At 38.6% G+C, this 21,436-nt stretch overlaps 1 protein-coding gene across 1 annotated transcript; it reads right to left on the minus strand.

Annotated features, from left to right (window-relative positions):
• Positions 1–600: 600 nt before the first annotated feature.
• atp5mc1 (ATP synthase membrane subunit c locus 1) lies at positions 601–6,776 on the minus strand. Its single transcript, XM_083897110.1, has 5 exons — positions 6,686–6,776; positions 5,102–5,149; positions 3,110–3,190; positions 2,811–2,989; positions 601–1,069 (listed from the first exon to the last, which is right to left on the minus strand). The coding sequence occupies exons 2-5, from the start codon at positions 5,138–5,140 to the stop codon at positions 955–957; spliced, it is 414 nt and encodes a 137-aa protein (XP_083753236.1). The 5' UTR covers positions 5,141–5,149; positions 6,686–6,776; the 3' UTR covers positions 601–954.
• Between the last annotated feature and the right edge of the window lie 14,660 nt (positions 6,777–21,436).

Raw genomic sequence — 21,436 nt, forward strand, 5'->3', positions numbered from 1 at the left:
TGCAACCGTATATAGGGTTGTGAACAAGGCTGATTTTAAGTTGTATTCAGCTCATTATCAGAGAAACTTCAAACTCTGGCATTCACTCTTTAATCAGATTTTACAATATTTGATTAAATACATCAAATATTCAGAACATTATCTACTAGTGTACTGGAAATCAGACATTTTAGTGTACGGTTCGAGAGGAAACGTACACCGTAAACGAGGATATGTGAACACAATTTAAAATCAGCCTTGTTCAGAAGAACCCTTTATGCAGTTGCTCAAAGTCCAGTTATTAAATCTCTGGAACTTATAGCACTTCAAGATGCACTTCCAAAACATACAGTGTCATTTTATTTTGAAGACGGATGTCGATATCCTTACAAAACAGACTGATTAATTGGTTTGTAAAAAGGGCGTTTAAATTTCATGGATTTTAGAGCGTAAAAAAAATAAAAATCTAAATATGGACACGTATGTAGCTGATAAGTTGCTAGTTACAGCTCCACAAATCAGTGCATTTATATACATTTTTATATAGATTATATACACTTGGCATCACATAAGAGGTACACAAAAAAGTAAAACAAGACAAATTGACACAGATCATTTAGTTATTCCAACCATTTATTCTGGACAGATTTTTTTTCTCAACTGACGTGAGGTCTCACATAAAACTTCAGAAAAACATAAAGTTGTAGGAACATAAAAATGTAGTATTTAAAGGTTTTGTTAACCTCAGATTTTTCTAATGTTTCTTCCCCTGTTGAATGGAATGGCCCATCAGCTCTTTCAGAGTTCCCGTTCTGAAGAACCCACCCTCCAAAAAAGGAAGGTAGGGTTAGGGAGAGAGGGAGCGAGATACAAGGGGAGGAGGGAAGGAGGGAAGGAGACCGGAAAGTGGAGGTATTAAGTGAAGGGGAGATGGAGAGAGAGAGATAGATAGAGGTGTGGCTGTGGTTTCCACGTTTACATGGCGAACAGGATGAGGAACGCCACCATCAGACAGAACAGACCCATAGCCTCAGAGAGAGCGAAGCCCAGGATGGCGTAGGAGAAGAGCTGCTGCTTCAGGGAGGGGTTCCTGTCGAGCAGAGAATACACCGTCAGTCAGTTTATTAGGAATTATAATCTACTAATACATGCAGAGATGCGTCGGGATATAATTCTGCACACAGGTTGTTCTATGAACTAAGTTTGAGAGTGATAGTGGCAATGCACCATCTCAAATAATGTCATTTGAGTTAAAGACCCCTGCTCTCAAATAAAATATCTTCCCATTTATAATCTGTATTATACACACTTACCTTTCATTTTGGATAATACCTGCTTTATTTGGCTTTTTAATGTTAAATGAAGGATATTTGCATGTGTTAGAAACAATGAAATGGACTAAAACACAGTAAACTTCTGCTATAACAAATATTAGGCTTAGAAATCATATTTGTTTTTATCAATACATAGTATTAATTTACTATAAAGTACTAATTTATTAATTATAATACACATGATAATCAATGCATATATGAATATAAACAAATATAAGTGTTTGTAGGGGTGGAATTCAGGCCAGAATTCAGCATTTTTTTCTTCTTCAATACCAATACTGATATTGGTAAATTTGAGTTGGTAAATCTTTGACAGCTAGCAGCAAATGCTTCAAATGTACAGATACTCTGTTCGTATAAAGAAATGAAAAGCTATACGCGACGCAGTGATCGAGCGTCACATCAGCTACACGTACACATTACAAGTTGACACATGGAACATATGGCCAAGAAGTCTGGCTGAAAATAGGGTTAAAATGATTTATCGTGTACTAATTTGTACTAATCGTGTAATTGCTTTTGAATTTATAAAAAAAGAAAAGAAAGTGTGTTAAAATGTAGTGTTTTGTCATGACCGATGAGCCACGTTGTGACAAAGAAATCATTTAAAGTGAATAAATTTGCTTTTGCAGACAAAAAGTCATTTAAGATCATGGGTTTTGAAAAACACCGGCCGCAATTATCTAGATCGACTGATGACACAAAGTGAGAGGATATTTGTCAGGTCCTGGTTACAGCTGATGCTGCCATCAAGGTCACGGAGGAACAAGACTGCTTTATTCAACTGCTTTCATGACCAATATTAGTCTTTATTTAACACCTTTCAAAAAGTTTGTTATATGGATCAAAATATGGAGTAAAAGGTCTGCAACTTTCTAACTTGAGGCTACATTTTCCCAACAGTTTCCTACAGTGTTATGATGCAGCACATCAGCTGTTTGAGTTGTACTTTCAAAAGGTCCGAGCGCAATGGCAAACCACTGGATGCATTACAAATAGTCCACACTAAAACAAAGTTTTAATGGCTTTCAACAACGTAACCTCAAATACCTTAAATCTTTCATTATAGACATGACACTGACCCTGCATAAGCATCTTATTCAACCTCGCTTCAAAAACACCTGAAATAATCTCCAATATCCATCCTGACCCATCTGATCACATGCAGCTGCAACGATTAATCCATTACCAAATGAATTCACCTTTGTTTTTTTCCTTTAAAACAATTAAAAGTTTTGGATTTTTCTGGTTCAGTTTAAAATTGAATATTGTCAGGTTTCTTTGTGGACAAAACAAGACCGTTGGTCAGGTGCTGTCCATTTAAAGCCCAGGTGTAAAAGCATTTTACCCCTTAAAGACGACCATGGCCCAGTGTTACACTAATTGTTGGGTCGCAAGCAAGAATAAATGAGACTTCCACGTCACGAAAGCACTGAACTCCACCTCGGCTCCAAAGAATGACATGATCCAAAAGGCTGACGTGTGGGTAAACGCTACCTTGCGTAGCCGATGATGAGGCTGCCGAACACTGTTCCGATTCCGGCGCCTGACCCGGCCACGCCCACTGTGGCCGCGCCGGCACCGATGAACTTGGCGGCAGTGTCGATGTCTCGGGAGACTGCGCTGGTCTGGAAGGAGCGGGTGGAGAGTACCGACTGGCTGAGTGGCAACAAGGCCTAGCAGAGGAGGCGGGAAACGTTGAGCGTTAATGTCGGTCACATGGCTTTAAATAACATAATACACATTATCACGTGACGTTTCTGAACCAAGACGATGGTCACCGTTAAAGAACTGACCTGCTGCTCCACTGTGGCTTCAGGTCTGTTGAACAGGGAGACGGAGACTGGCCGGGCGAGGACTCTGGACCCCCCACGCAGCTGTAGACGACAACACAACACAACATTATTACCAACAACTCTGGTTAAGTGTACAATAAACTGCACAGTCTCACTGATTTTTAATGCAAAGAGAGGAAGTAGCAGTAATGGGAAATATTCTGTGGCTTAATAGTAGCACTCCAACATAAGCAGCTAAATTAGTAAACAATGTGCATTCTGCTTATTCCACAGCAACATCCATGTACATATAAAAAGTAGTGCTGTCAAACAACTAAAATATTTAATTGCATTAATGTCATAGTTGACTCGCACATTTTTTATCTATTATAAATGTCCCTTGATTTATTTTTGTACCATTATTTTTCCTCATTTTGATACTCTTATCAACATAAAAAAGTGGATTTGCTTGCTTTGTGTATTGTTTGCATATTTTGGCATATACTGTAGTGTAGGGCTGAACAATTAATCGAAATTTATCTAAATTGCAATACAACTGAGTGCAAATTCAAGACACAATATTTATAATATAATATTTGTTCAAGCATAAATATAATTTTAGATGAATTATTATTACACATCTTATTCTACAGACTGGACCACCCTGGAAGACAAACTAATCTATGTTGTAGGAGGTACGAGGTGCATAGGTGAAGCAGGAAGTAATGCGTTCCGTGTGTTTACATTAGCGAGCCTCAGGTGAATATCTCCGTCACTCTGCATATTTCGATATAGAGTTCTTCCTCTTGCGAGAGCCGCAAGATAGTAAGAGAGGCTGTGTATCAGCCTCAGTTCTGTGAATAAAGATCGATCCGGCGTGCTGTTGTAGTTGTTCTGGCGTTACTAGCCGAGGCAACAGTTTGTGAAAAAAAGTACAAAGTTTGCTCGGCCAAAAAGAGCGTTAATCGCGCCATTAAAATGGGTTTCGCGTTAAAGCCGTTAATAACGCGTTTAACTGACAGCACTAATAAAAAGGCATCAGGAGTAAAAAAAAAATCATACAATTGAGTAGGGATGCAACAATCATTCAATTAATTAATAAACAAATAAAACAATTAATTGTCAATCAGTTTCAGTTTTTTTTCAACCAGTAAAACAATTTTTCAGATTTTTCAGCTTCTTAAATGTGATTTTTTTTCCGTTTCTTTGCTCCATGTCGCACATAAACCATTAAAACTGAAATATTTTACTTACTCTACAAAATATTTGAGATAATCATCATTCCCAGGTTTGGTCATTTGTGGTATTTGACATTTTACAAACCAAACAAGTACTTAAAAGAAGAAAATTGACAGATTAAATGATCGTGAGAATAATTGATAGCTGTAGGCCTAACATCAGGTGATTGTGTACATTTGAAAAAAAATTAAGTATATTTCTTTTATCCTATTTCTTGTCAAATGAAATTAACCTAAATTGTACTCACTGGACCTTTAGTATTAATTCACAGTATTTCTGTGATACAATGACGTGTTAATTCATCCTGTACTTGACAGCTACAGCTCAATGATGGAGATGCCTAACATGCTGCAGGATGATCAGATGTCACGGAAATGCCATGGCTGCCATCCTCTGACCACCCGCAGTAAATGCTGCGTCCTTGACCTGAGTGAGCACGCAGCCATGAGCCAAGTTATTATTTCATGTTTAATGACTTGGTCCAGACACATTTTACACACTTTAGTCATTCACAAGAAAACGGCTCCATGACAGAAGCTTCTCAAGCATCTTTTGTTGATATTTGAAACTGAAACCACTGAATAAATCCATTAGTAATCGTTTGAGTATTTTATAAAGAATTAAATAAAAATTTCCCTCTTCTTAAATGTGAACCATGGAGCAAACCATTACTCAATTAATCGAGAAAAAATAAACACAATCAATTATGAAAACAGTTGTTTGTTGCAGCCCTGAAAGCTACTTAACTATATTAAATATCAAGAGGTGACTTACCACAGCAGGGGAAGTGATAAACTTGGCGCAGGCATACATGGCTGAAACCTGGAGAGAGAAAGAGAGGAAACGTGTAGAAAAGTTAGTGTTTTTAATACAAACTGTTATGAAAGAATCTGCAGCTGATATCTGCAGAAAGGCTGTGCAAAAACACTACAACAGAACATTACAAATATTACTGACTGTTTTTCCATTTCATACAGAAAAATATTCCTCTCATAGTAAATTATGTCATGTGCATAAACAATCTTAAGTTTACTTTGTCTACTTGAAGTGGAAGGAGAGTCAAATAGCTAAAAGCACTGCTGCTAATCATCAGTCAAAAGAATCAATATTGTGAATTAATATTATCTTACACCCCTGTATACAACATGCATGGTTTTGGCAGTCAGGTCAGTCTGAACAAGGATGAAGGCTGCAGTTCCAAACATAGGCTGTGTGTCCATTAGTGACCTACAGCTCTGCAGCTACAGCTTAGTGCAGTGGACTTTTGTTATTTTCAACACAAGGTCAGAGTACACACACGCATATATCCTTCAGGAGAGAGATTTCAAGTCACATTTCCATGTTTCATATATGTATGGTTTTTTTTAAAAGTCATGTAAATAATGTATGCCATTGTCAAATTCAGCAACAGGCTCCCTGAGGTAGAGTTCAGCCCCGACCTGGTGGCTCTAACCAGTTCATCCAGCAGATTAATCCAATTGGAGTCGACTACAGTGTGGATCAGCTCCAGACATAAACCGCTCGTACTCCACACACACGCTGCTGAATGAATGACTTCTATCACTCCCACTTTCAGACGCCATTAGCTGGACCAAACGGTCTGCTAACAACTTCACCATCAACTCCAGGATTCAAATAATGATCATGATAACTGGAACATTATTTAATGCATTACAAAAACTGACGGCAATGCCACCTGTTAGCATTGAGGGGGGATTGATACGTTGTCGGTAGTAGAGCAGGGGAAGTGCTGGAGCTGAGCTAGGTTGCTATGCTAACCAGCTAGCAGCCGTGAAGGTCAAAAATGAACAGCAGACGGTCACATAGGGGCCTCAAGAGCAGACACAGGGCATTTATACCCGTTGCGATACTCCCTAGCCGGGCTGCAGTGCAATAACGAGGTGCTCCATGGCGCCGCCGGTGCCCCGACAGCTCTGTCCTTGCAGCCGCACACACTCGCACACGGAGCACGGTAAGGCCCCGAGTGTCAGACATTTTACATTCAGCCGCCTGTCAGAGGAGGAGCAGGGGGGCCGCGCTGTGCCCGGTGTGTGTGTGACCCGCTGCTAGCACCAGCCACATAACAACCACAGTGAATATAAATAATAATAAAAGTACATTAACCGTTTCGTTCTTTAAAGAAGAAGCCACGTATAATGATGGAATAGTAAATCTCCCATCGGCACCAAGTCATTGAATGGCCGACCTAACATGCTAGCAAAAGAATGTTAGCAATGACAGCCATCTTTTGGGAGATAATTCACACTTTACGCGTGGCAATACCACACAGACTCGCATTTATAAACGTCCTACAGAGACTGCAAGGAGGCAAAGGTTTTAAAAAGAACAACATATTACCGGTGAGTTGCGGTTTACAGAGGGTCCGGGATTAGCTTGGTTCGCTCACGGCGGCAGTCAATGAGTGTAGGATGAGAGGCGCCGTCACCTTGTCATTTATAAGCTCAGCTTGTACGTCCTAAAAGCCCATTGGTCACAGAGAACCCACCTTCGTTCCTCATTGGTCCGATATCACGTCACTCACAACGCTCCCGCCTACATTGCTAAACAACGAGGGTTTTAATAGGTCGAGTCGTTTAAAGAGGCGGGACATGGGACGTTTAATTAATTCTATTGGACGGTATTGCCGGGAACGACGCGTTTACGAGAAGCGACCTTTCAAAGCACATCCAGTGTCCTAGGTAGCGATTGGTTGGTGTACAGGAAGTCCCGCCTCTTCATCTTAATAGACAGCTGTAAACTAATTGTGGAGGTTGTAGACTAGCTTGTATTGCTAATGAATTTATACCATGGATGTTTTTCTCTGGAGCCCGAAATCTGCGGCTAACAGCTGAGCGGCTAACTGCTAGCGCCGCTAAAAAAAAACAACTAATGACAACAAACAGGCGGTACGTCACGTCAACTTTTATTTTGTAGTAACGAAGATGGTTAAGGTAAATGTGAGTAAAAGTACACATTTTATGTAGGAAAATGTGGTGAAGTAAAAGTTATATAATATAAATATAAATAACGAAGTAAATTACAGATATGTGAATATTATAAGTACAGTGACAAAGTATTTGATACTTTGTTACATTACAACACTGCTAATCATTTTAGTAGCATTTAGCATAGTAGTTAAAGGTGAAGTATGTAGTTTATAGTGCCATCTAGAGGAGAGGCTGAAATTTACAACAAAGAACTGCTCCTCTGCTGACCCCCTCCCTTCCCTGAGCGCTACGGTATCCTCAGCCGGTCAAATGTCGTCCTCATCGTCTTTCTCCGTGTCAGCAGATGAGGTTCGTGAGGCGAGGGCGAGGGCGAGCTACCGCGGCCGTAGCAGACGAAGCGGAGAGAGTCGAGGCCAGACTTCCGCTACATTTAAAGAGACGCTTGATTTGTTCTCTCGCGTTTGTCTATACAGGCTCCCGTAGAAACATGGCGTCGTGGCAATGCAGTAGCGGCCCGCGACCATGTTATTTTACATGACTTTTTGAAACACTACGAAAATGAAACAAAGAATATTATACAGCGACTAGACAATGCAGGAGCACATAATATGTATACAAAAGTGGATTTTGGGTTATATAAACCCATAAATACTACACAGTGTCCCTTTAACCTAGTTGTTTTTAACTCCTTAAAATGATGGTTAATATGAGTGGTGGATCTCAACACCTGCCTCCATTTACCTTTTTTGTTTTTGCATTTTTTTCCTTCAAACAGGACAAAAATGACATCACTGCAGCCAGAACAACAGCCCTAGACCGAGTCTACCATTGTACTTGAAGGAGGAGTCATCAGAGGCCTTCAACACCTGCAAGGTGGTTTCACTTTTTTCCCCCTCACACACATTTAATGACAGATTTCTTAATCATGGGCAAATAGTAAATGTGTCTCATTAACTAAATAAAAACTCCATATCGCGAGTGAAATGAGTAAACACTGCTTTGCTAGCTTCTGTTAAAGAGCAGTCGTATCATATCGTTTACATATCTTGGGCTAGATATTCTTAGCCATTGTTAGCAATACCAGTCGATCACAACAGTTTGAGACCGTACACTCTTTTTGGTGCATATTTAAAGTGAAAATCATGTAACACAGTCATTCAGAATTGTCAGACACTGTGACCTCTGACCTCTGATGTGTCTGGCGGGTATACAGCTGCAGTGCACAGCAGCCACTTCCACTTGCACTTGCACCACAGATGAAAACGTAAGCTAAATGTTAAAAACGCACATGTGAATAAGTTTACAGCCACAGAGGGAGCGAGACATCAGGCCCGGTTAATGCTGACTCTGCTGCTGCCTGATTGGCTGATATCAGAGAAGCACATGCACATAAATATTCATTGTATCTTGTTAAAAAAAAATATAGATGCCTCTGTGGAGATGCAGACAGAGGCGCACAGCCTGAGCAGCAGAGGGCGCCAGAACACCAGATGAACCTCTTATCTCAAATGTACGTTTATTTGTTTCTCTGTGCGTTTGGTGAGAGTTATGGCATTTTGCCACTGAAAAAAGTGGTCTATTGGACTTTTTAATTTTAAACAGAATCGTTTTTTAATTTAGACACAATTGTGACCATGGAACCAAATGATAAGAATGTTTGAGTGGCATCTTTATACATCCAGCTCTTGTGAGTGAGAGCTTCCATGAGTTTGGTCCACACCGGCCTCTGTTTCCTCTGTTATGTGAGTGTGATTGTGATTGTGATTGTGAGATATAAATAATATTGCAAACAACCTTTTTAAGGATGAAGGATGAACCGTAATAGTTTTTTTTCCGAGCCAATCGAATGACAGTGATGTCAGTGTTGTTTGGAACCAATGATTTGTGCTTTCTTTGAGATCAGGAGGAGTGGTCGGTGGCACTGTCACTGCAGAGAAAAGCACACACACACACACACACACACACACACACACACACACACTGAGAGAGACCGCCATCTTCATTAGTGTTGAGTGCCAGTATGGCCTCTGGATTTATTGGCAAGCAGGGGGGAAGCAGACACACACACAGACACATACAGACACATACAGACACACACAGACACAGACACACACACACACACACACACACACACATACATGCAACATTCCACGCCACAGTAGCCTAGTAATGATGACCCTACCTCAGTGGGATCAATGAACTGGAGACAGATGAGTCTGGTTAAAACACACACACACACACACACACACACACACACACACACACACACACACACACACACACACACACACACATACATACATACACACACACTTCGTAGGACACTACCTTGACCACTACTAAAAATATTCTAAATAGGTAACAAATACAAGAACCACTCATTTGTTTTAATGGTTCTCGAGCCTTTCCCAGCATGCACTGGGCAACAAGCATCCGGGAGGTTTAATATAGTACAGTATAGTATAGTATAGTATGTATTGTATCGTATAGCATATTGTATATTATGGTATATTGTACAGTATAGTATATTGTAATATAGTATTAACTGACATTTGTAGTTTTGTCGAGACGTTTGCATTATATGTGACTGTTTTTCATACAGTGTGTGTGTGTGTGTGTGTGTGTGTGTGTGTGTGTGTGTGTGTGTGTGTGTGTGTGTGTGTGTGTGTGTGTGTGTCGGGGCCAGTTGCTTGTGCTCTAATAAAGTCTTTGTTAGGTGTGTGTCTGACTCTGATGTCAGTCGAGGCCGACACACAGAATATTAGTGGCTAATAAAACTGGACTAATATAAACTGATCAGATATATATATATATATATATATATATATATATATATATATATATATATATATATATATATATAAAAAGGTCTGGATCTGAGTTTTTTTTAAATATAATATTCCCTTTAATAGGAGAAGAAATTAAATTAAAGGTAACCTTCAAACTGCCGTGTGCCAGAAACATCAACAACTTAAAGTGACTTTTCCTTTACTCGATTAAGCTGAGTTTAGGAAACCAATGCTGTAGAATTTCACACACACCAATCTGTGATTGTGTATTTTACTTCTCTATTCATCACAGGAGAGGAGCAGCAGAGTCTGAAAGCCAAAGTGATGCATCTTCTTGCTAGAGGACACATCAGCATGGACACTGGAGGAGCCAGGCATCAAACCACAGTCATCACACACATCCTCAACTTTCAAAGTAAGCAAGATTCACACGATCTTCTATCCAAATGTCACACTGGATGGTTTTGTATAGCTCGACATTATTCAAGGTGCACTGCACACACAGGATTGGCCAACGACACTACAGTAAAAACCTGGTCCAGTCCTGCTGCCATGAGGCGAGACCAAACTCAAACGGTGGCATTTTCACTGGTTTCAACACATGACATCACTCTTATCTGATCCTGGCTCTCCTTCATCGGCTCCCTGATCTTGCAGGTTGAGGTACCTTAGGTTTAGCCGTTCTGTCTGCTCCAAGGTTAGTGCAGTGTTGTAAGAATCAGGTGCATCTATAGTGATAAAGAGTGCAGAAACACACTCGAAAAGCTGATGTTCTTCTTTTGCATAAGCTTCTGCTTCAAAATGCTAAATACATGCTCTGGTTTTTTTAGTTTTTTTTTAACTGTCCGGTCTGTGGTTAAAACATACACTACCACTGAAAAGTTTGGGCTCACTTAGAAATGTCCTAATTTATGAAGGAAAAGCACTTTTTTTCAATGAATATAACATTAAATGAATCATAAATACACTCTATACATTGTTAATGTGGTAAACGACTATTCTAGCTGCAAACGTCTGGTTTCTTATGGAATATGTACATAGGTGTATAGAGGCCCACATACATTGTGTTTGCTAATGGTGTTAGAAGACTATTGGATGATTAGAAAACCCTTGAAAACCCTCGTGCAAATTAGCATTTTGAATAAAAATCATTATTTCTAATCTTGTCAATGTCTTGACTATATTTTCTATTCATTTTGCAACTCTTTTGATGAATAAAAGTCTGACTTTTAATGGAAAACACATAGGTGAGCCCAAACTTTTGAACGGTAGTGTAGAGGAAGATGGCAGCGTTCACAGAGTAAAAGGTTATAAAGGTTTACTCTCACGCTTCAGTCAACACCGAGTACACATTTCTTTCATTCCTGCCGTTCTCATTGTGCCACTTTTGTGAGATGTTCTCGTGTGCATTTGAATCTCTTGCATCTACGAGGTATAGATGGACTTGTTCGCCGACAACTCTTATTTAAAAAAACGATCTCTGTCGATAAAGTTTCTCGTGTCACAGAGAATCTCAAATCAGTATCATGAGTGGCCCTTTAAGTCAGGATAACGTGGCCTCAGAGAAACGGCAGAGAATCCACAGCCTCTTTCCCTGACAACAGGAGGTCATTCAGGTCACCGTGGACTGACTGTCAATCCCATCAGCGATGGCCACCGTCCAGATTCATTTAAAATAAAACCTCTGAGTGTCGTCCGCTTAGAAAACAAATACACCTTCCCCCTTTTTTCTCTGCAGCGGCGTCCATTTTAAACACAAACGCGTGTATCTGTCTCTATGTTCGTGTGGAACGGGGCCACCAAGTGTGTGTGTGTGTGTGTGTGTGTGTGTGTGCATTTGGTGCTGACTTTACATTACCTCCGTATGTGCGTATAATATGTGTAATGTGTGTGTGTGTGTGTGGTGCCGGTGAAGGAGTTTTACAAGCAATCTCTTTACTGCTCTGTGTGGTGGCACACCTACTTTTACTGCCTTACCACAGTGAACACACACGCACACACACACACACACACACACACACACACACACACACACACACTGTTCCAATGATGCCATGTGAATGATATGGGCTGGTTGGTTTGGTATTGAGTTCTCTTTCTCGCCCAGTTTATTAGGAAGCAGCAGTGGGGGGGGGGGGGAGGTGATGAAGGTGGACAGAGACTTTAGTTTAATTGTGGTGTGTGTGTGTGTGTGTGTGTGTGTGTGTGTGTGTGGTTGCGTGAATGTGTGTGATGTACTGTTGTGAGATGTTCCGCACCTTTTCCTAAATCACTGATGTAAGAAATCAAAATATCACGACCAAACACGTGAAATGAACCTTTAATGAGCCGGTTCACTCCACTTACATAAACCCATCCTCATGTGCTGACAGCAGACAATTTAGCAGCTCTGCTCTGCTGTCGTGTGTAATATACTCGTATTTACAAACTTACGTATAGACCAAATTTAGAACTAAAAAATATGAAAATATCTGAAACAATTATATTATTGCTAAATTCATTAAATATTGGAGTAGCACTACAATTATTTTCCTGTTTTCCTGAGCAACTGGAGTAATTTTCTCCTCAAAGAAAAACCTTTTTCTGTAATAGTAGTGATGGATAATATCTAAAGTTATTAAGTTATGTAACATTTGCTTTAATAACTAAACCTACACAGTATAAACTGGGTCTAATATCATTCATACAAAGTGCAGCACAGCGATGTCAGAATTCAGCAGAGCACACATTTGGAAACTAATTATGATGATTATGGATTATGAATGACATTTTCTTTGTTATAATATTGTCATTATAGAAGCAGGGTATCCGAACAATTCGGATTAGGTTGCTCCAAGTTCCCTGACGACAAATGTAACGCATCATCATTACGTGTAAAGTGAGTCCACATTAACCAGCTCCAGAGTTCAAATGCTGCTGGAACATTTGCTGATAACGCTGTATTATATATGATCAAATATTTACTGTGTATACTTCACTTTATAGTGTTTGAAGTGACTGCAAAATAATTAGAATTTAGCAATTAGCAATTAGCATTAGCATTAGCATTAGCAATTAGCATTAGCAATTAGCATTTAGCATTAGCAATTAAACATTTTTTGTCAAGGCCCTAAATAGACATGAATTTTGAATGTCTCCCTTGTTTGTTACGACGCCACCTACTGTTTCATGCCTTACATTGCTTGATGTATGTAGTCTTAGCCTACGCAGGACTGGTTTGTCCAAGATTCCAAGGATAACTTAACACTTTTAACCAGGTTTGCACAACTTTATCTCGCTGTATTTTATTCTTTATATACATGAACAGCCTCTGTTCTATTTCTATTCCATTATATTTTGAATGCAGGGTTTTTCACATGATTTTGGCTCTTTGACTGAAGTTAAGAATTATTATTATTGAAGTGCACTGATGTGGAATGACTGTGACTGCAGGCAACGTTCATTCAGCTTAATTTAAGTGATTTAACAAGAGTATGAGATAAGCTCTCTCTACCTCCAACGAGGAGGCGAATGATTCTCTGGGGGGTTTGTTTTATTTGTACACTTTAGTTTATTCATTTATTTGACGGGGGCAGGTCAGATTAATTACATTTGTGAACGTGTGCCGGAGCTGGCCAACGGCTTGTTTTCATCTGCAGATGAATATCATCAATACGCTAAAACACTGCTAATATCATTGTACAACAGTACTACACAGTACACTGTTAGAAATATTCCTGTAAAAAAAACAGTAAAGAACTGTCAGCTGGGTTGCCATTATGTTACTGTAAAATTAACATCTTTTTACCGACACTGAAATGTACAGTTTTGCCCTGTAAATGAAAAATACAGTGTAAACTGTAAAAATATTTAACATTACTTTCACTGCATTTTACAAATGACTATTTAGCTTTTATTATTTGTTGTTTACATTTACCTTGTTCAGGGCGAAGCCGACTATTATGATGGTAAATTTCAAGTCATTCCGAGATACTTTTTGTTTTTGAGAAGAAATTTAGCTCACTGACAAAGTGCATCAGGATAAATGGATCATTTCCTGAATTTCAAAAATTCATAAAAATTATTCGTTAAGAGGTTTGCAAATATTTTCAATTAATCCTTGTTCAAGGCGATGACAACTATTATGATTGTGAATTTCAAGTCATTCTGAGATACTTTTTGTTTTTTTGAAGAAAGTCAGTTCACTGTCAAAGTGCATCAGGGGAAATGGATCATTTCCTGAATTTCAAAAATTCATGAAAATTATTTGTTAAGAGGTTTGCAAATATTTTCAACGGATCCTTGTTCAGGGCGATGCCGACTATTATGATGGTGAATTTCAAGTCATTCCGAGATACTTTTTTATTTTTGAGAAGAAAGTCAGCTCACTGTCAAAGTGCATCAGGGCAAATGGATCATTTCCTGAATTTCAAAAAATCATTAAAATTATTCCTTAAGAGGTTTGCAAATATTTTCAACGGATCCTTGTTCAGGGCGATGCCGACTATTATGATGGTGAATTTCAAGTCATTCCGAGATACTTTTTTATTTTTGAGAAGAAAGTCAGCTCACTGTCAAAGTGCATCAGGGCAAATGGATCATTTCCTGAATTTCAAAAAATCATTAAAATTATTCCTTAAGAGGTTTGCAAATATTTTCAATTGATCCTTGTTCAGGGTGATGCCGACTATTATGATGGTAAATGTCAAGTCATTCCGAGATACTTTTTGTTTTCGAGAAGAAAGTCAGATCACTGTCAAAGTGCATCAGGGCAAATGGATCATGTCCTGAATTTCAAAAATTAATTTAAATTATTCCTTAAGAGATTTGCAAATATTTTCAACGGATCCTTGTTCAGGGCTTTGCCGACTATTATGATGGCGAAATTCAAGTCATTCCGAGATACTTTTTTTTTTTGTTGAAGAAAGTCAGCTCACTGTCAAAGTGCATCAGGGCAAATGGATCATTTCCTGAATTTCAAAAATTCATTAAAATTATTCCTTAAGAATTTTGCAAATATTTTCAACTGATCCTTGTTCAGGGCGATGCCGACTATTATGATGGTAAATGCTCTTCCCAGAATGCCAAAAATAATGCATGATACTGTTTTCTAATACACATTAACGGTAAAGTGCTGTAAAATAGGAATACATTAGAGTTCTGTTAAAAAACACCTTAATACTGTTGAAATTCTGCTGTAAATTTACAGAAATTATTTTACAGTGCAGTGGGGGAATGGGGGAATTAAGTTTTTTGCAGCCTTTTTTTTTTTTTTTTCAGTATTTGTAAAGTAAGTAAACAGCATAAAGTGAAGTTGTAATTCATTTATGAAGATTTTTTCTCTTGTAAATATTCAGAATAATATTAGGTGTTAAAAATAGTCAGAAACATATGCAATGTTTGCTCCTCTCAGGATTTATATTGTAAACTTAGTCACAATACGTATACTTATATGTATATATGTGTGTATATATATATACATATATACATATATTTATATTTATACATATATTTATATGTTTATGTGGAGGATGAGTGAGTGAACTGAATTTGACATTGTAACTACAGCTGCAGCACAGCCTTATTGCCAACAGGTGGCAGTGCAGATATGTCAGAGCCCAAAGTGTGAGTGGCTTTGTTACCAGGGGAGAGAGAGAAAACTTGGGGTTTCTTCATGGGTTCAAAGATGAACGTCTCTAACACAGGACACTGTCCACTGAATATGGACATGAGTGTATAATATAATAACTATACAGTATATGTACAGCATTAGTAATAGTATTTATGACAAATTGAAAGGGAGACATATCACCACATATACTGTAGTGGAGCCAGACAGTTGATTCCCTTTACTGGGACGAGGACAGTTGTCCCATTAAAAAAATGTCCAACCACAGCTCGACTTCACTGCATGATTTAAGATTTATGTTCAAACACAGAAAGAGCAATTTAAAGGTCAAGAATCCATCTTGACCAGCTCCGTTCAAAGTGATCTCTGTGTCATGGCTGACGGCCGCCAGACGCTTCCGATATGCTCTTATGAATAGATGTTTGTGGATGACCCAACTTCTGTTTCTTGGCTCCTGGTGCTTTTACCTGGTTGTATATAGTTTACTATGTGTTGCTATGGTGATTATTTACCACGGTTAATGCTTAATTGTGATGTAAAAGGAGGCGTCGAGACACTAAATATCTTTAGTTTAGGAAACAGTTGGAACTGGATTTACTCTTTTAGACAACATAAATACACATATCATCCAGGCAGATCAACTCTATAACTTCTACACATCAGCTTAAAGGTGCATTATGTAATAAATCTAAAGCAACTGTCCATAAAATCCTCCTAATATGTCACAGAGACTCAGGAATAATGTTCATATAACAAACTGAACTCACCAACAACAACAGTACAGACATAATATTTGCATTTTAAAAAACATGTTGCAGACTGAAAATCATGTTTTGGCATGTGGCGCCACCTACCGCCGTCTACCAATCATTGCAGTCAGTAGAGTCTCAGCTGCCGAGCAACCACGGGTTGCCAGTTACGTCAGAAAACGAAACCTAAAAGACCTCGGTATTTTGAATTTGAGTGTAGTAATCGTTTTTGGCCACATTCCTACATATGGCACCTTTAACACTGCATTGTCGGAAAGGCGCTAATATTTGTTGGTCAGCAGTTTTTTTGTTTTACTCGTGCCCGATGTGGATCAGCAGCCTGAAGTCGTTCAGTCGTCTCATCCATTAAACTGCAAAAAGGGAAAATGATTTGCCCAGATAATTTATGCATCACATAAATGTTCACCTGTGAAGGAGCACAAGGTTAAACACGCTTCCATGGCTGATTGTTTCCACCAGTCTGTTAACTATGTATATGAGAGCATCGAGGCACGTGTAGAGAAGACGGGGAGATACAGAAATAAAGCAGTCTCACCATATTCCCAGTTTCAGTGTGAAGCAAACAGGGCGTAGACCATACTTTGCATACACCATATGCGTGCAATATGCTCGTGGCTACTACATGTGTTATTGGAGTATTCCAATATGCCTCACACTACAGGACTTATAAACCATAAAGAAGCACCAATTTTACATTTTATAAATGAAAGGAGGGTTAGCTCGAGTTGATGTGTTCCAGATCAGAGCGTGAAAAAAAAGCAGTAGCGCCGCGTCTGTCACAGATCACACGCGACGCGTGATGTACGACGCGTGATGTACGACGACAGTCGGAGACGACTGTTGTGATGAGATAAAGTGACAAACGGAGACTGAAAGCTGCAGCGCTCGACTTCTGCATGTAAATAAATGTCCGTCACGTTCAAACCGCTGTCAGATGAGTTCATTTGACGCCAATTAAGCAGATCACAGCAGTGTTTAGGTTAGGTTAAAAGATTCTCACCCTCACCCACACCATGCTGCTGCTGTATACTAAAAAAATGCTCCCTCAGTCATGTCTGACATGGTGCTTTTCCATTATGCAGTTCTATTCTTGATGACCACTTACGACCATTCCAGTTGAGAAGTTGGAAACGTATCTCGGGCTAGCTGTTATAAGCAAAGGTGTACGTGGTATTTTACACACACACAAACAGTGTAGCAACATGTAGCAACATGTAGCAACATGTAGCATGAGTTAAAAATAAAAACAGCACAATGTGTACGACTGATTTACTGTGAAACAAATAACGACAGAAAAGCCGTTAAAGGTAAAAGTAGTTGTGTGTTCATTGCGGAAGCCATCTTGGAATCTTGAGATTGGAAATCTGAGTTCAGAATTTTTAAATCCAGTTTTTTGGGATTTAATTTTTTTTTTTTTAGACTTTTGTCTTAAAAAACGAACCAAAAAAAAACAAAAAACAAGTTCAATCAGTAGAAATAATGAAATTTCACTACATCTGCCAAAGTACGACTACAAATGTATGGAGGACCAAAAATGACAAAATAATAAATAAATAAATAAATGCACATATAAATATTTAAATAAATAAATAAAAAATATTCCAAAGTATGACTACAAATGTATGGGGGACCTAAAATGACAAAATAATATAATAAATAAATGCACATAAATATTTAAATAAATAAATAAAAAATATTCCAAAGTATGACTACACCTTGTATGGAGGACCAAAAATGACAAAATAATCAATCAATCAATAAATAAATGCACATATAATTATTAAAAAAAAAATATATATATATATATTCCAAAGTATGACTACAAATGTATGGAGGACCAAAAATGACAAAACAATAAATAAATAAATAACTGCAGATATAAATATTTAATTAATTATTTAATTAATTAATTAATTAATTAATTAATTAAATAAATGAATAAATAAAAAATTGCAGATATAAAAATGTAAATACATAAATACATTTAAAAAACAATACATTGGACATTATTTATTGGTTTATTATTCTGTCATTTTTGGTCCTCCATACAAATGGAACATCACCATAACTACACAGACACGCACACTCGCACACACTTACACTATAACTACACAAGTTCATGTATCTGAATGGACTGTTTGCAAAGCCCAGAGCCTCCCAAAGTGGCACGCTGTACGACAGACATTCAATTATAGCGCACAAAACCCCTTTATTCACCACTTAGCTCTCTTCATCCCACCAAAGCGACTTCAGACTTCCCTCCCTTTACTTACAGCCTCATGTGATTATACCACATTATTATCCGCGGGGGTCTCCTCCGCGTGTCCCGCCATGCTAAGCTCAGTTCAGACGCGCTCACCTGTAATTAACCTTTTTGTCCTACATTATTACACACAGCACGCGTGTGTGTGGAGGCTGCTGCTGGTCTGGTTTGGGCTGTCGTGGTGAACACCTGTCCCAGGTGAGTGCTGTGACTGAGCTAAGCCTGGATCACACACACACACACACACACACACACTGGGGGAGTCTGTGAGCGTAGCATGGCGGCTAACGCGGCTCTGTCTGGACTTCATTGAGCTAAAGGAAAATTAAAGATCTGGCCAAGGCTCGGAGGAGATTGTATGTGTCAGTTACTGCTTTGTTTCAATTCTGTAAAACCTAATATTGATTTGTCAGTGAAGCCTCACAGTGAAAAAAATAGGCCTCACTGTTTCGTCGTTCATATTCTTACTGGTTTTGTTCTGCAGCTTTTTAAGAGCATCGGTCCATCTTGGAAATGAGCATCAGGTTTTTTTGTGGAACTATAAAGTCATGTGTACGGCAGTAAGCAGCAGCACAGTAAAGCATTTGCTTTGTTAGATCATTATAGTTTATTTGCTATCCGCTGTATTTCCTTCACTATTTTATCAAGCTGTCTTTTAATCAATCCCTGTTAAAAACCACATATTTATACATTTGCAACCAGACAATTCAGCCTCACATAAACAAATGCCATTGCACACAATCATTTCATAGCCATTCGTTTTATTCATATTAGCAAACATGTCATAAAGATGAACACCTGGAGAATTATTTGATGTTTTTATACTCAACTTTAGGCCATTCTCTCAATATATTCACCAATTCAGACTCAGTAATAGTTTATTTTCGAACTTTGGAACAAGTTTACAGTGTATAAATAAATAACAATCTAAGGAATGAGATATCTCACACCAAACGGCAAAGAGCTATTGCTGATTTACGTGGCGTTGTGAGGGCCTTTTTGGAAAGTTAAGGTAGTTAAATTGCACGTAATGCGATAAGAAATATCTCTTTTTGCACAGAAAATGCATTACTCACCATCGTGCCTCATTTGAATGATTAAAATACGTCGCTATTTGTTTAAAATGAGATTTGACATCATGTGGAATTCAGTCAAATACAGTAAAATGGTGCAGAGTGGAGTTGGACCTTACTGTACAATCTTAGAAATAAAAGAGCTAAGTAGAACCATATAAGGTTCTTTGGCTTTTGGCTCCAGGTAGAACCTTTTTCCACCTGGAACCCTTTTGGAGGGTTCCACCAAGAACCCTTTTAAAACCCTTTAATCAAGAAAGGGGTTTTAAAGGGTTCTCTGGATCAAAATGGTTCTTACTGGAACCATTAGTGTTACCAAGAACCCTTGAAAAACCCTTTCATTGCTAAAGGGTTTTTCAGAAGCAAATGGTTCCAGGTAGAACCTTTCGAGAACCCTTATTTCTAAGCGTGTACCAAACCATATCATGATGAAAACTCGGTTTTACCAACCCTCAGGGAACAGAACTCGTCTCTGAATCAGGTGTGTTGGAGCAGGCCAACATCTAAAGCCTGTAGACAGTAGTGTTGGAACCAATCGGTTTGTTGTTCTCCCTCATTTGACATTTTACAGGAACCACAGACCGACGGTGACTGATTGACTTCTCTGTCTGAAACCTTTTTACGGCCTCGGCACCGTTTACAACGCGGCACACCGCCACGAACGTCAACCGCAAAAGAGGCAAGAACACACAGAGGGCACACGCACTTAAACGGTAATTAATGCACACACACACACACACACACACTTGTGCAGTGTATACACACCGTAATATTTCAAAAAGACGGACACACACTCATATACAGTCATCTCATCGTCTGCTCTCTCTCTAGTGCAGAGATATTGATATTTCATCTCTCGATCACTTTTACAGCTTCAGTAGCAGTTTCCTGTGCGACCGCATGACAAACTCCCATCAGGCCTCTGAGAACCGCAATCAATCAATTTCATTTGACCGAGTAAACATGGCACGTTTATTGCAAAAGTGACATTTAAAGGCACTTTGAGTTCTGTACCTGTAACTGGGTTTTCACCAAAGTGCATGTTGGTACACACACACTTCAACTTCATGGTCATTGTGCAACTACGTCCGTGACTTAAAACTTAACGCACACACACACATGGTGTCATTACGCGACGCAACTCACCCCCAAAACGAGCCTCAACTTTATGTAAAATCAAAGATTCATGATAGATTTGGCGTTTTTTTTTTTTGCATGAGAATTTATTCCACATATCATTTTAAAACATCATGAAACAGTGACATGTTTTTTTTCTTGAAATGAACTGTAAACAACTCGGAATTCTAGATAATCTAGTTACCCTGGCTTAGACCGGCGTGTCAGTGACCGCTACTTAAAGCTTAAACAGTTAAAAATAAATAAAAGCAGTAGTTTTTTTTAGTGTTACAACAGTGATATATTAAACTTGTCCACTCCAGAATAAACCTCCACGTACAGTGTGTTGCGTTTTTATTGGTTGCACTTGAAGAAATAGAAATATGAGTGTAACTCTGAGAGCTCCAGAAAATATCAGACTTTAAATGTTATTATTATCTTTTTCTTTAAGTGTGTCAGACCAATTATTAAAGGTGCATTATGTAATAAATCTAAAGCAACTGACCATAAAATCCTCCTAATATGTCACAGAGACTCAGGAA

The sequence above is a fragment of the Microchirus variegatus genome (assembly GCF_963457635.1).
Source record: "Microchirus variegatus genome assembly, chromosome: 10".
NCBI classification, from domain to species: domain Eukaryota; kingdom Metazoa; phylum Chordata; class Actinopteri; order Pleuronectiformes; family Soleidae; genus Microchirus; species Microchirus variegatus.

Coding starts and splice junctions, on each gene's coding strand:
- atp5mc1 (XM_083897110.1), bottom strand. CDS start 5,140: ATGTATGCCTGCGCCAAGTTTATCACTTCCCCTGCTGTG. Junction 2,990..3,109: donor AAGCCACAGTGGAGCAGCAG/GTCAGTTCTTTA, acceptor CTCCTCTGCTAG/GCCTTGTTGCCACTCAGCCA. Junction 1,070..2,810: donor CTCATCATCGGCTACGCAAG/GTAGCGTTTACC, acceptor TCTGCTCGACAG/GAACCCCTCCCTGAAGCAGC.